At 38.7% G+C, this 16,537-nt stretch overlaps 1 protein-coding gene and 2 non-coding genes across 3 annotated transcripts in view; all 3 read left to right on the top strand.

The window, feature by feature from the left end:
- LOC136240100 (DNA replication licensing factor mcm7-like) overlaps positions 1-16,537 on the top strand; it is a 99,164-nt gene that overhangs the window by 24,931 nt on the left and 57,696 nt on the right. The window contains exons 5-6 of the mRNA XM_066030948.1: positions 15,520-15,651; positions 15,853-15,936. Of these exons, the coding sequence (XP_065887020.1) occupies positions 15,520-15,651; positions 15,853-15,936 (216 nt within the window). The remainder of the gene's footprint in view (positions 1-15,519; positions 15,652-15,852; positions 15,937-16,537) is intronic.
- Trnav-aac (transfer RNA valine (anticodon AAC)) lies at positions 11,188-11,260 on the top strand. Its single transcript has one exon. It is a non-coding gene; the product is annotated as a tRNA-Val (tRNA).
- Trnav-aac (transfer RNA valine (anticodon AAC)) lies at positions 14,399-14,471 on the top strand. Its single transcript has one exon. It is a non-coding gene; the product is annotated as a tRNA-Val (tRNA).

Genomic DNA, 16,537 nt, shown 5'->3' with positions numbered 1-16,537 from the left:
TCTGTAGGCTATTTTTCTCTTTCTCCTTTTTGTTAACATCAATGGTAATTTTGTGCTACTGTACCAATGTCAAAACTAATTTTATTTTCATGATACAAAAAATTCTTGAAGTAAATATTTACGTAGTTCTATACAGAAACCATTTAGATTGAAGACAATTACCAGAGATGTAATAGCTTGAACAGCAATGCATATGATTAGAACAGTGGTAATAGTCTTACTGAATGCTCTATTAGAGTATCACGGTGACTGTTCTATTAGGGTATATTTTGATGACTGCTCTATTAGAGCATATTGATTCTTTTACAAATTCAAGTAGCTGAAAAGTGGTCCGGCCAATGCCGGATTGGCCAACCATGGGCTCTGGCCCTGTAGTGGTTATCATGTGAGTTTAACAGTCCCTGGTTCAATTCCATGCAGGAACACTTTTTTGTTTTACTTTCATAACGCTTTTAAAACAAAAATGGTTAATACTCTGTGAGATTTGATTATGGGTTTTACTTTATTCTGGAGTTTTTTGATAGTGAGTTTTTATTCTACACTTTCTTTGATTGTGGGTTTTAGTTTACTCTGAAATTTGTGGTGTAGGTTTTACTCATACTAGTTAAAGCACCACTGCGACTGCGGATATGGTCTCGTGTTGTATTAGTTTCTACAATTCCAGCTAAGTTGGTATACAGTAAAGAAAAGTGAAGGTGGCTATTTTTGGTCAGATTTTCATGATAGGTACTGTACAGTCCTACCATATTGTATGATAAATATCGTGAAATATGAATTACACAATTTTGATGTTAATTGTACAAGAATCACCCAAAATTCCATATTCAGCAGATTGACTGCAGAGGGACTTCTCAAATTGTTCTTAATTTGAAACACTGTGGAACTTAATTGGAAATGAAGCAGAATGGCCAGTTCGTTTTCAGTAATTGATAGTAATTAGGGAGTGTGTTCGGTCTCTCAATTGGTTTAGTTATAATTGCTTTGTCATACAAGACACTACCTCAAACAAACAGCTTTAAACTACAAACAACACTTAACTGATATAATGTTTTCTTACAAAAAATTCCATCAACAAAGCCTTGAATCTGTTCTTTACCTCAAACACATGGGAGGAACACACCTCTTACAACTTTTAAAAGATGTTCATTTTCTTAATTTACCTGTTTGTGCATCGTCTATACAGCATACATACTGACTGCTTTTAATTAACAAAGGTTTGTGTAGGCAGACACACTTGTTGTATAGCAAACAATTTAGTAAACCATACATGTGTCCATGCCAGGGTCATCCGGGACTGACCCGGTTTACAAATTATCCAGGTCTGACCCGGATTGGATCACTTGCGAAACGAAATTGTTTGTTTGACGACATGGAAACTTATAAACGCTAATTGCGTAGCTCTTTCATGAGCCACACCCACTTATCGCATTATAAATATACACTCGGCCACGCCCATTTATTAGTAAGTGCAGTCTGTAACACGAAACTGTGTCCGTTGCTGTCTGTTAGTTTACGTGGAGCCACGCCTACTAATCAATTATTGTATGAGTTGTATATAGTCTAGTCTTACAGCAGGATAAGTACTTTGTGAACCACACCCACTTCAGCAGATCGGGAAATTGTAATACCAGGTATGCACAAAGCCACACCCAATTGCTGTCTGTAAACTCACAGTAGCTACGTGGAACCAAACCCACTGACTGATTTTAAATTATAAACTTACCAGCTTAGTTATCACATAACTACTTGTTTACTCAACATGAATTGAACACTCAAAATGCTCGCTCGAGACTACCCGAAACATAGCTCTTATCACACGCCTCCGCTTTAATTAATCTGGGTCAAATCCGGTGGGTCATCCGGGTCAGCAGTAGTGACCCGGTTTCAACGCTGAGTTGGATGCATGCCCTGATTTTCTGGGACGCACAGTGGTGCACTAAAATAATCACGAATACTTTGTACAGGTACTAGAGTGGCTATGGCAACCATGTTGGCTACCTTTGTGCTGACCCGGGATGTATAGTTTGAGATCTGTTGGATGGATTCCAGTAATATTTATAATGTTCTTAGTCGAGGCTGCCAGATGGAGCAATCACAAAATCAGGCATCACCAGACATTTTCCTGCTGATTTTGCTATATATCAGCCACTGAGAAGCCAGCACAGCCCCATAATCTCTTGTCTGGATTCCAATCATGGTCTGCCTCCATTTTGAAGTCCATCTCTTGCCCACCCCACCATCCCCACCCTCCTTCCCTTTGTGAGCACTCGTGATACTACTACGCTCATCCAACTTCTCAGATTTTCAGTGGGAAACCCTACAAGCATCAGCATGTACTGGAAGTGGTCTGAAAGGTAATAGATTGATGCATCTTTTGTGTAAATTTCATACGCGTGCTTGCTATCCTTGACGAGTCATACTGGCTTGAATTCTTTAAATCAAAACTTCTAATGTGCAATTTGGATTGTTTTCCAAAACCAGTCACATATATGGGTTAAACGTTTTTGTGTAGGCATGAGTGGTTAAGTACCACTTCCTCACCCAGTTTACTTTTCCTAGGCCCCCAGAATCTCTAAGGCCGGCCCTGCTCTCAATTGGTTTAGTTGTAATTGTTTTGTCATACAGGACACTACAGTACCTCGAACAAATAGCTTTGAATTACAAACAACACTTAACTGTTATATAGTTTGTTTATGGTTTTTCCTTACAAAAGATTCCATGAACAAAGCCTTGAACCTCTTCTTCACTTCAGACACATGCAAGAGACACACCCCTTTCAACCTTTAAGCGATGTTCAGTTTCTTAATTTACCTGTTTATACATGGTCTATACAGCATACATACTGGCTGCTTTTAATTAACAAAGGTTTGTGTAGGCAGACACACTTGTTGTTTAGCAAACAATTTATAAAACCAGACATGTGTCCATGCTGTCTTGTAACCAGTTGTAGGTGCGTGCCTAGTTTAATGACTGTCTTCTTATTAATTGTAGTTAGTCACATATATCATACTGTAAAATGTCTTAAAGTACTTGTATGGGTGAACATGAATATTCCCTACAGCACTGAAAGGAAAATAAAATACAGTATCATGTATGGAAACATGTGTGTAACATTTTAGTCACCAGAAGTAGCCAAAACGATACTGTTTGTTTGTTTGTTTTATGACCAAACTTGTACTGTATAGACACTCACCAATTGTCTGATGGCTGAAAACTAAAGCGGTTTGAGTCTACAAAACAAATGCTACAAACAAAGAAGACTGGAAAGTGCTTTAATCTAGTTAAAGCACCAACACGCTTGTGCAATATAGAAAAATAGCACCAAATGCATGGGCAAGAGACTAATACAGTGTGAGACCACGCCCTCGTGCATTGTTTCCATATTGCAGTCGCAGTGGTGCTTTAACTAGCATGAATGGAATAAAGTAAAACTTGCACAGTAAACTAAAACCCACAATTAAATAAACTGCAGAATAAACTAAAACCCACAATCAAATCACGTGTGAGGGTATATAAGAGATTATCAAACCATAAACATTAGGATTGTTCTTAACTTGTAAATTGTTCTGTGGATTGTTTTCCATAATTTTTGCAAAGGTCTCTATAAGGACCTCAAAAGACATTACAAAGTTTATGAAATCACAAGCGATGATCATTCCATTCCTATCAGGCTACTTGACAGAGACTACAGATTCGCCTGCAATACACACTGTGTACTCTGCTGCACTGTCCACTACAAGGATAGACGTCCTGAGACCTACACCACTGTGCACTATAGACAAAGTATAGCTGTTGTGACACGAAAACAGAGGATTACCAGCAACACCGCTGCAAGGGAGAAGGAAACAGTCAAAAAAGGAGAGTTTCGTAGTGGGTGTGACAAGTTTCGAGAGCAATGATCACTCCAATCAGGCTGCCTAACAGACTACACAAGGAAGACTCGCCTAAAAGACACTCTGCACCCTGTAGGATGGCTTTATTGTGAGTGAGGAACTGAACGGAAAATTACATTTCAACTACTCTAATAGAACATACATCTGCCTTACCAGGCGACGAATCATGGACAAGATCAAGAAGTTGCTATTGCAGTCTTCAATGTGTAGGAAGACACATTTTCACTCCTTGGTTAACTCTACAGGGACAGCTGAAACTTCCAGAAGTTCTATTAGTTTAACTACCGTAATAGAACATCCATCGCAATGCAACAAACAATTTGTTAAAATGACAAAATCATTTTTACAGTGTACCCTAATAGAACACACACTACCTCTGATTAGGCAACCGCTCTACTCACCTGGGCTATGCTGATATCGAGCAACTATAATAAGCAACTCTTCTCTATCCAAATGCACACGTTGTGTTGACCTTCTTGCTCAGTACAGCCGATTAACTTGAATACCCATACTCAATACTGCACTGCATACACACTTTATCATGTAATATGTAAACAACACAACAATATTATGACTAGGATGTAGAAATGGAACTCCAATTCAGTTACTCTAACAACACAATCTAACTTAATATAAACTACTGTATGTAAAATGCAAGTTGAATTGGTCATTGTGGTGATGCACCAACTATTGATCCTCATACCACACTCAGGCACTTTATGTTAGTTCATTATCCAAATGAAGTGGAGTACATTCCAATTGTGGCATTTGTCTGCCACTCAAAAGCTAATCTCTTTTGTGTATGTGCATGGTAAATGGGACACATCTTGATATGCCACCTTCATGAGGACTGTGTGCACATGCATCTTTATAAACCATCTGCATGAGTACTGCACAGATGTGCAGAAATTCCAGTGCACAAGGCCAACCTACATTGCATAAACTATAACATCAGTCACTCTTTGTTGATGTACACACAATAGAAGAAATTATGTGTGCACATTAGTAGCTATGCGTAATCATGTCTTTGCTGGTATGTGATGATGTGCACATAATTATTGTCTTAGTATCACGTGCATTTTGCGCGGGTACACCTAGTATGGATTAATACTATTCCATTAAAGTGATTTTCGTCATGTAAAATGTTTCTATGATTTTTAAGGCAGCATTTTAGGTGGCTCTCATCATTTTTGGGGATCCCTATTTAAACAATATGGTATGTTTGATATTTAGACTTATCACAAGGTGTGCAATTTTAACACTGTATTTATAGAGCCGGAGCAGAGCAACAATATACAGGTGCACCCAAGCACTTCAAAAATGCTCCACCTTACTTAGGTCATTACACCATGTACCCTGTATATGCAACATGTTACTAGGGTGGTTATCAGTGTCAGAGACAGTATCATGTGGTCAACTACTTTTATTTTTCTCTCAGATACATACCCACACTTGCAGGTGTAGTTACAGAAAATATGCTAACTGCTGTGTTTCCAACTATAAGGTACAAAAGCCCACCAGGGGAGAGATCCATTCTAAGGCATTGTGATTACAGCCTACAGTATTATTAGTTAACTACAAATATAGCAAATGATTTCACAGTTGAATCCCTTATAAAGGGTCTCAAAATATGCAAAATATGGCAATAAACACATCGCGTTGTGTACTACCTGCTATAATTACCACTTACAGATCATTTCTTCTTCTCTTGCAGTGTTTAATTCATCTGGTATCAAGACACACGGTATGTCGTGCGGCCCAAGAAGTCGGCGCGCAACACCCGTGAGTATATTGACAGGAAGAACGAAAACGCAATTTTCGCACCTCCGTAGCTCTGTGCTGCCTTGATGAAACAAGACAATTTTTGCTGTGGACACTTCCTCCAACTTCAGCACTCCACATTCCAAATTTGAGCGAAATCGCTTCCAGCGTTCCCGAGATATGCGACTTCAACAATTGGCTTAGTTTCTTCGTTTTTTTTTCTTCTTATTTGTCTTTCTTTTTTCGCACACTTGTAAAAACTGTTATAAAACACAAATGCCATATCCGATTGCCTTGAGATTTGGCACACAGAAGGGGGGTATAAAGGCACATCTTGGTACCAATTTTGGCTAGAATACAATAAACAGGCAGAGAGTTATGAGTGATTATTCACGAAAAATAACACCAATATGTTGTCACACCTACAGAGTAAACCGCTTACGGGAAGAAGCTGAAAATTGGTGGGTGAATAGGTTAACTATTGAACCTCAAACCTTTTGTAGCTTGAAAGAAATCGAGCTAAAAACGAGGAAAATTAAACAAAAAATCCAACAGTGTGTAACAATTATGCAATCAAGATTAGCTAATAAAAAACGATTACTTGCCACGCCTACCAGATAAACCGCTTGGAGTAATGCTTTGAAAATCGCTGTACAGATGGAGTAATCATCTTAGAAAGGCTCTTCAATGGTGTAGAAGAATCAGACTTAAAGCCATGGAGTTATAACACGAAATCCAACTTGGTGTAGCAAGTGCAAGATCGAGATGCAGTCAATCCTAATAGAGCAGTCAACCTGAAGAGAATTCAAGAGATCAGCTAGAAACAAGTAACCTGTTTAGAGATCAGCTACAAACAAATCACCTTGTAGAGAGTTCAGCTACAAGCAATTCACCCTTTAGAGAGATCAGTTAGAAGAAGTTACTTTGTAGAGAGTTCAGCTACAAACAATTCACCTTGTAGAGAGTTTAGCTAGAAGTAGTTACCTTGTAAAGAGTTCAGCTACAAACAATTCACCCTGTACAGAGATCAGCTAGAAGAAGTTACTTTGTAGAGAGTTCAGCTACAAAGAATTTCTACAAACAGGTGACCCTGTAGAGACATCAGCTAGAAGAAGTTACCTTGTAGAGAGTTCAGCTACAAAGAAACCATCATGTAGAGAGTTCAGCTGCTAACAAATCATCCTGTAGAAAGGTCAGCTAGAAGAAGTCACCTTGTGGAGAGTTCAGCTACTAACTAGTGACCCTGTAGAGATATCAGCTAGAAGAAGTTACCTTGTAGATAGTTCAGCTACAAACAATTCACTCTGTAGAGAGATCAGCTAGAAGGACTCACCTTGTAGAGTGTTCAGTTACAAAGAAACCACCATGTAGAGTTCTGTAATAAATATATGTATTATATATATAATTTGTACATTTATTGATAAAGTCAGAAATATTTAAAGTATTCATCTGCTTCATCTTTTCTTCTTCCTGTGGAAAAGAAAAAAAGATAGGTTACAAAAACCCCAAAGCTGGCCATAGGCCAGCTTTGGGGTATACAAATACAAAAAGAAGTGAAATCCAATCCAAAACAGCCCAGCTGTAAAAAAAAGAGTGCGGCCCTCAAAAAGGCTATGGTGAAAAAAGATGTGAAATCCAAGGTGGCGGCCAAGAAATGGCTGTGATGGTAGGTTAATGGTAAAAATTTTAATAACAATTCAGGTAAATTATTGTGCCACTTGTGCAAAATTCACCTGAATCGTCGTTATTAAAATTTTTACCATTAACCTACCATCACAGCCATTTTTTGGCCGCCACCTTGGATTTCACATCTTCTCTTCACCATAGCCTTTTTGAGGGCCACACTCTTTTTTTACAGCTTGGCTGTTTTGGATTAGATATTAGTAACATGTGATTGGCCATCTATTACTCTGACTCCACCTGCTGAACTGTTGTCACCTCACAATGGCTTATTAAAACACGGATATAGACACATGCATTTTTGTCATGCACGTGCACATTCCTTGAACAGGAGCACCGCAAATAGTAAGTGCAACTGGTGAAGTGTGTCCTCTTGTGATAGATACAAAAGTTCTCAGTAATGATTGCAGCAACAATGAAAATTTATTGGCTCCACAATGTGACTTTTCAACTTTTGAGAATCAATTACCACAAGTTCTAGTCTAGGTACCAAATAGAAAATGTCAGATTGGAGCTATTTTTTACAACTTGACACAATACTCCTCCTCAATGTACATTACAGATAGTTCAATAAAGTAACACAGTGTGGGCACATTAAAGGAGTCACAAAACACTCACTACCATGGGACTAGTTTGAATTATCCTTTGTATTGTGTAATCAAGGCTCATTGGTGCCTGCCAAAAATTCTGAATCAATCCAATAATTCACCAAAAGCTGCAACTGCTAGTAAAGTTTCACTCACTTATATAGTAGTACATTCACAAAGTGATTGTGGGTTTTAGTTTTTACAACTACATTACATCAGTGCATTACACTAGAGGTGTACCGATGTGGGTTTTTGGCATGTACCGATATCCGATATTGATGCAACCAAAGAAGCCGATAACCGATAGTCGATCCGATATTTTTTAAGTACACGAAAATGTACAATTACCTACCCTATGTACAACATGTGCATGTATTCATTGCTATACTGTACCTGTGGTGGTATACAGCTTGAGTTTCTGTTGTGCAATCCAGACAATTAGGCACCCACAAATATTTTTATGTATACTCCCATGAAGCCTAAAACGGATATTTCTGCATTACTCCGCATTCTAATGGCTTGTGAGGAAGCTGATACAGCAAGTTTCCTTGGTTATCCTGTGACCTTTCTTTTATTACAAAGGTACTCTATAACTGCTTCATTTGTAAAGACTGAACACTAGAATCGTGTGCATTTATATGGCTTCTCGTAGCGTAGCGCTTGTTGCAGACTGAACAATAAGCCACTGGCACTAATGAACTACATGAATAACGTAGAAAACCAATGCACAATCCGTTTATGTACAAACCATTGTTACTGTATAAATATCGGTAGCGATATCGGTCCTCCTGCTGTTCTGTACCGATACGGATATTGGTAAAAAATGCCATATCGGTGGCCGATATTGTAGCCGATCCGATTATCGGTACACCTCTACATCACACAACCACCAGTCATTATAGAAAATAACACAGCAGTTAGTGTATGGGAGAGTAATGCCATGTCACAGAAAGCAAACTAGATTTGATGTTTTTATTTCAAGGATACTATAGTGACTCAAAGTGTACAAAAACACGAGCACAAAATTTAATAAAATAATCTTCACTTCGGACATAACCAAAATGTGGACACAAAACACATCTTAAAAAGGACTCGGCTCATATAAGCATAAAACATGGATTACTGGTATAGCTTACAGCAAGAGTACCTAAATTATGAACTGTTGCTTACAGCATAGCATCCCAAAACAATAAACTTGATTATAAATATGCTTTTGCCAATATAATGCCCTGCACTTAAATCAGTCATTAAAAATGCTGGTGAATGAGAAGCAAAGTTGTGAGCAAAATTGCCACTTTTAGTACCATCAAGAGTTAAGTACGGAGGGAGATTATCCAACACTCAATAGGTATGTGTAAAATAAGTACATAAAATGAATGGCTTCTTGGCCAGACGTGTTAACAAAATCAAAGAGTAAGCCGCAAGTTATTGATACACAGAATTGATATCAAGTCTTGACGACTATGCATGTCTTGCTTGGTAACAATCAGTATCTGTTTGTTGTAGTCAAGCGTGTATCCAACGAAGATCTGAAACTTTGGATGAACTTCGCTTCTTCGACAGCACACACTCATTTCAATTGAAGGCGTGCTCGATTTTTGGACAGGTATTTCTTCCTCCACATCACGACAGGCATTTATTGAGATGCTTCTACTGATGATGTTGGTTGAAAGTAGAGCTCCCAGCAATCTTCATGGACACGCCGATAACTTTTCTCTTCGCTCTTCTCCAGACGGCCTTTCACTTCTCTCGTCACTACTCAAGAGGCTATTGGATACGCTTACTGGAGTGGACATGTGCCACAAGTATGGCTTGTATAGTATCAATAAAGTAAACATCGGATCCGTGCAGTCAGCTAAAAAATATTTTCACATTAACACATTGAGAAAATACGTAAAAGTACAGTGATGCCAGGGTTGCCCTACGCGCTTATTTAATACAGGGCTATTGAGCATTGGATACTCTCTCTCTCTCTCTCTCTCTCTCTCTCTCTCTATTATTATTAACTCTTGGTACTATAGACAAGGTTATAAAATAAACAAATCTACTGACAGCAGCCGGCCTTGTTAGCCAATGAGCTACAATGTGGCATGACCTCAAACCATTCCTTTCACTTTGTATATCACGATTCTAATAAGTTTGGGTGGTTACTCATGTGTGTAACATTAGAGTACAGCAGAAAGAGCTTGTAGGCTTGTAGCGATTGTGTAGTGAAATGTAGTAGTTGTAGATGAAGTTTCGTGCGCAATCATTGTTGCAGTCTGAGCCATCGTAGCTAGCTAGCTAATTTTGTTCTTGGCAGAGTGGCTACAAGGTGAAGAGTGTATGTTATAGCTAGTTATTGCATGTTATAACTATTGTGTGAATTGGCCTACTTGAGGAATTGACCTGGTCCAGTCCGGTCCAGGTTTTCTAAACCCCCTTCCCTAGCTGGTTCATGTTAGTGAAGCTTGATAAGTTTTCGGTTTACAGAAATTGTTTTGGTTCAAGGTGGTTTGAAATAAGGAACCAGTGTAAACTAACTATTTAACACTTTCAGAATAATCCACTGAAGTCTCAGTAACCAGACTCAGCTCTCTGACCCTGTGATGGTCAGTGAGCTAACTCACCAGCCTATGTAGTTGAAGTAAAATGGATGTGACTAAAGTACAAAATGGATTGGAAAATGGACTGGGAGGAACTTGCATTGAATTGTCCATTTACCACAATTAGCTATGCAAAAACAACATCAAATGCTACATAACGGTAAATAAACCTTCGAACCCACCTCAAAGCGTCCTTGATCCTGTATTAACTCTTCGAATTCTGTAAGCCGATATTTAGGATTTGGGTGCTAAAAACCAAATTAATTTTGAGTATAATGATGCATAGTAAAGCCAAGCACTACCCTTCTCTGAAAGCTTGTTTAATGCACCACAATAATATGTGAACAGTTTACACAACACTAAAGAGTACTTTTAATATGAAGTGACGAACCATGGACACTAAGTTCCAGCACCGTTTTCAATGTTGCACCCTACCATTGCGTGATCACATGCTCCATTGTATATTAATAGACTCAGCAACACGTGAGGATCACAATGGTTTTATTTTGGCATCATAACACCATCAAGGGAAAAGATACCAGAAATCAGTTGTTGAAACCATTTTTACAGTCAACCCAACATCTTGAGAAATTCTCCAATTGTGCTTGCTTTCTCCATCTTAAGTAGTTTATAAGCCTCTTGGAAATTAGAGCATTAACTATTGACTTGGTATGCTGTGGTGTTCCTGTAGTGTAGTGGTTATCACATGAGTATAACACACTCAAGGTCCCTGGTTCAATTCCAGGCAGGAACAATTTTTTGTTTCTTTTTTGTTTTATGTATAGTATTACATAGGTACTGTACCAAAGCGCAAGAGACATAAAATATGTTGCAAAATATCAAAACTTTTTAACTTCATCCGAACACTGCAAGTACTTTGTGTTTTCACTAAAATGCTAGAGCAGACCACCTTGTCTGCTTTATGCATACCTTCCCAGGCAGACATTATTTCAACAAACTTACTGATTCAAATATGACACGAAGTGTCAGCGTTGATTTTATCTCATGTCCAGTTGAAAAGGAAGTAAAATATTGACCAGGTGATGCTATCTGGTATACAATATCTAATCCAAAACAGCCAAGCTGTAAAAAAAAAGAGTGCGGCCCTGAGAAAGGCTATGGTGAAAAAAGATGTGAAATCCAAGGTGGCGGCCAAGAAATGGCTGTGATGGTAGGTTCATGGTAAAAATTTTAATAACGACAATTCAAGTAAATTTTGTGCCAAGACCAAGCGGCACCAAATTCACCTGAATTGTTGTTATTAAAATTTTTACCATTAACCTACCATCACAGCCATTTCTTGGCCGCCACTTTGGATTTCACATCTTTTTTCACCATAGCCTTTCTCAGGGCCGCACTCTTTTTTTTACAGCTTGGCTGTTTTGGATTAGATTTCACTTCTTTTTGTATTTGTATACCCCAAAGCTGGCCTATGGCCGGCTTTAGGGCTTTTTAACCTGTCATTTTTTCTTTACTACAGGAAGAAGAAAAGATGAAGCAGGGTGATTTCTTTGTAGCTGACCTCTCTGCAAGGTGATCCTTCTAGCTGATCTCTCTACCGGATGACTTGTTTGTAGCTGAACTCTCTACAGGGTGATTTGTTTGTAGCTGAACTCTCTACAAGGTAACTTCTTCAAGCTGATCTTTCTACAGGGTGATTTGTTTGTAGCTGAATTCTCTACAGGGCAATTTGTTTGCAGCTGAACTCTCTACATGGTAGTTTCTTTGTAGCTGAACTCTCTAGAATGTAACTTCTTCTAGCTGAACTCTCTACAGGGTGACTTGTTTGTAGCTGAACTCTCTACATGGTAGTTTCTTTGTAGCTGAACTCTCTACAATGTAACTTCTTCTAGCTGATCTCTCTACAGGGTGACTTGTTTCTAGCTGAACTCTCTACAGGGTGATTTGTTTGTAGCTGAACTCTCTACAAGGTAAGCTGATCTTTCTACAGGGTGATTTGTTTGTAGCTGAATTCTCTACAGGGCGATTTGTTTGCAGCTGAACTCTCTACATGGTAGTTTCTTTGTAGCTGAACTCTCTACAATGTAACTTCTTCTAGCTGAACTCTCTACAGGATGACTTGTTTCTAGCTGATCTCTGTACAGGGTGACTTGTTCCTAGCTGAACTCTCTATAGGTGATTTGTTTGCATCTGAACTCTCTTACATGGTGGTTTCTTTGTAGCTGAACTCTCTACAAAGTGACTTCTTCTAGCTGATCTATCTACAGGATGACTTGTTTCTAACTGAACTCTCTACAGTGTTATCTGTTCATAGCGGAACTTTCTACTGGGTGATTTGTTTGCAGCTAAACTCTTTGCATGATTGTTTCTTTGTAACTGAACTCTCTACAAGGTAACTTCTTCTAGCTGATCTCTCTACAGGATGACTTGTTTCTAACTGAACTCTCTACAGTGTGATCTGTTCATAGTGGAACTTTCTACTGGGTGATTTGTTTGCAGCTAAACTCTTTGCATGATTGTTTCTTTGTAACTGAACTCTCTACAATGTGACTTCTTCTAGCTGATCTCTCTACAGGATGACTTGTTTCTAACTGAACTGTCTATAGTGTGATCTGTTCATAGCGGAACTTTCTACTGGGTGATTTGTTTGCAGCTAAGCTCTTTGCATGATTGTTTCTTTGTAACTGAACTCTCTACAAGGTAACTTCTTCTAGCTGATCTCTCTACAGGGCAATGTGTTTGTAGCTGAATTCTCTACAGGGTGATTTATTTGAGCTGATCTCTCTACATGATGGCTTCTTTGTAGCTGAACTCTCTATTAGGTACCTTCTTCTAGCTGATCTGACTACAGGGTGACTTGTTTGTGGCTGAATTCCCTACAGAATAACTTGCAATGTAATATAACTGTGTAAATTATACATGCAGCTGAATGCTTTATTAGGGTGACTGTTCTATTAGAGTATCTCGATCTCGCATTTGCTGCACGTAGTTTCCTTTCGAATCATAACTCAGTAATTTGTTATCCGATTCTTCTGTACTACTGCAAGAACTGTCTATGATGATTATTCCAGCTACATACTGATTTTCAGCTCGTTACTCTAAGCGGTTTGTCTGGTAGACACGAAAACTAATAGTTTTTTATTCATAAAAATCGATCGCGTAATTTTGACACAGGTTGGGTTTTGTGTCATATCTCCATGGTCTTTATCCCGATTCTTTTAAAACCACAAAAAGGCACTCCTACGATGGTTGCTCCATCTACATATCAATTTTCAACTGATTCCTCCAAGGGGTTTACCCTGTAGGCGTGACAGACCTTCGACCTTATTTTACGCAAATAATCGGTAATAACTCCGTGAATGTTCATCGGATTCCTACCAAACTTGGTACGGAGATCCGCCTTAATGAGCCCTTTAAGTGTGCCAAATTTCAGCCCAATCCAAGCACGCATTCGTGTTTTATGGCGAATTTTGCAAAGTGTGCGAAATGAAGATGAAGAAGAAAAAAATGAAGAAATTAAAACGAAATTTTGTTTGCTCGTATCTCGGAAATGGCTGGAGCGATTTTCTTCAAATTTGGTATGTAGACTCCCCTAACTTGGCGGCACGTCTCTAGCAAATTTGGTTCCAATCGGATAAGGGATCACAGAGCTACATAGGTGTGAAAAATGCGTTTTCTTTCTTCCTGTTAATATACTCACGGTGTGGCGCGCCGGCTTCTTGGGCCTCACGACACACTATCGTGTGTCTTGATTCCGGTAGTTTTTAGTGATCACAAATGGACAATACAATTTTGCAAAGATCAGTTCCACATAGAATAAGATAAGTTACTGAGTTGATTAGTTAGCCAAAGTGTGAAACGTATCATCATAGAGTCCCTATTTAGGCAGTTCATGTTTTTAAATCCAAAATGTTCATTGTAGTGGTGTGGTGTTCTTGTAGTGTAGTGGTTATCACGTGAGTCTAACGCACTCAAGGCCCCTGGTTCGATCCCAGGCAAGAACATGTTTTTTTCTTCTCTTTATTTGAAGTTTATGCAACAACCTTTTTGTGTAAGGTCTTTGCGTAGTCAAATTGGACACATGCAGTAAAGTAGGTGCCTTACATGAAGCTTTGTGTATGTCTTTGTGCTATTAGATAATGATATACATATTATCCTTTGATCTTTGAAAGATAATGAGGCCCTTTAAGAGACCTGCTAGTGGATCTTTAAAATGGTTATAGAAAACAATTGTTTCATCTTTGTGCAGCAAAATACACTTAAGTTATGTAAGATGTGGCAGAAAAAAAAGTTTGCTGTCATTGTTTCTCTGTTTTTCTTTTGTCCACACGGATGAAAACACTATACCTTGATGGCTTTGCCAGTTCATAGTGGGCAGATTGACTGTCTTCTAAGTGCCTGCAATTTATTTGCTGTATCATTGCTGATTTGTTGCTGTTCCACCTATCTAGCGTTATAACTCCAAGACTATTCATAAAAGGCTGAAACTTTGGTTGTCCACTGCTTTGTTACTATAGATACATAACAGAGAACCATAAAATTGAATTCAAAGAATGAGCAAAAACTGCCGGGTTTTGTTCAGCCAGTCACATATTGCAGGTTAATAGCCCACAGTGTACAACCGGTCACCCTAGCCAACACAAGTTCAACCACTCCATTCACTTTATAAGCATGGGTAAATGATTTTGATTATGAAAGGTAGAGCCTTAACATTGTAGCTATGTTTGTTATAATGAATGGACAAGCCCAGAGACATGCATCGGTTTTCTCATTTATTGAAGGACTTTTGCCAAGGACCTAAGTGGATATTAAAACAACAAATAACCCAATCCCACAATAACCCCAAGTCAGTTAGATCTAGAGACCACACCCTTGGATTTTCTCATTTTAAATTTTTTGGTTTTTAAAATCCACGAAGATGCTCGTGCTAGGTCTCTAACCTACACTTATGGTAGTATGATCGATGCATCATTTGTACCATTTGCTAATAGTTTACTAACACTATATGTTATATACAATTCTAACAGTCCAATTTTTCCTGTGTGCATACAGAACAAGACTTTTATGAGAAGCTGTCTTCTTCCCTTGCTCCGGAGATTTATGACCATGAAGATGTAAAGAAGGCATTGTTGCTACTTCTTGTTGGTGGAGTGGATCGATCACCTCATGGCATGAAGATCAGAGGTCAGACTATGTGACATAGAACACTTGATAGACATTCTGGTCTTCCTGTGTAATAAAAAAAGCTACTTTTTAAAAAATTTAATAGTTCTGTCCCAAACAATATTCCCATCTCTAAGTAGAAATGCTGTAATATAATTCTATTATATAAAACAAGAAAGACTCACAAAACACACCTGCAGAACTTAACATATGTGTTTTCAGGAAACATCAATATTTGTTTGATGGGGGATCCTGGTGTAGCTAAGAGTCAGTTGTTGTCATACATTGACCGGATATCACCTAGAAGTGAGTTTGTGTGTAGTGCATGCGTGCGTGCGTGCGTGCGTGTGTGTGTGTGTGTGTGTGTGTGTGTGTGTGTGTGTGTGTAATGCGTGTGCATGTGAGCATATGCATGTGTGTTTTTGTGCTTATAATATGTGTGTGTATGTGCGTGTGTGCATGTGTATGTGCGTGCGTGCGTGCGTGCGTGCGTGCGTGCGTGCGTGCGTGCATGCGTGCGTGCGTGTGTGTACATCATCACCTACACACACTTCATTACAAGTCAGTACACTACTGGTAGAGGCAGTTCTGGAGTAGGATTGACAGCTGCTGTCATGAGAGATCCTCTCACATCAGAAATGACACTTGGTAAGTCATCACTCCACAAGGACAAGACAGCTTTCAGTTTCCCAATATTGAGAGCTCATGTACTTATGCTACTTAGTTGGATTTGCCACTCCTCAGAGTTGCATGCTGTGTTTTAAGAGTCATTTTGAACACAAAATGGCCTATCAAAGATTGTTGGTTTAAATAATTATGCAGATGGCCTTATTATAAATGTGGCATCAATACAGCATGTCTTACTATATCAGTTAATATTTCAAATGTATGTGGTCTGTTGTTATCC

The sequence above is a fragment of the Dysidea avara genome, chromosome 12, assembly GCF_963678975.1.
Source record: "Dysidea avara chromosome 12, odDysAvar1.4, whole genome shotgun sequence".
Classification (NCBI taxonomy): domain Eukaryota; kingdom Metazoa; phylum Porifera; class Demospongiae; order Dictyoceratida; family Dysideidae; genus Dysidea; species Dysidea avara.
Note: the sequence above shows the minus strand (reverse complement) of the source record. Positions and strands in the feature narration are given on the sequence as shown.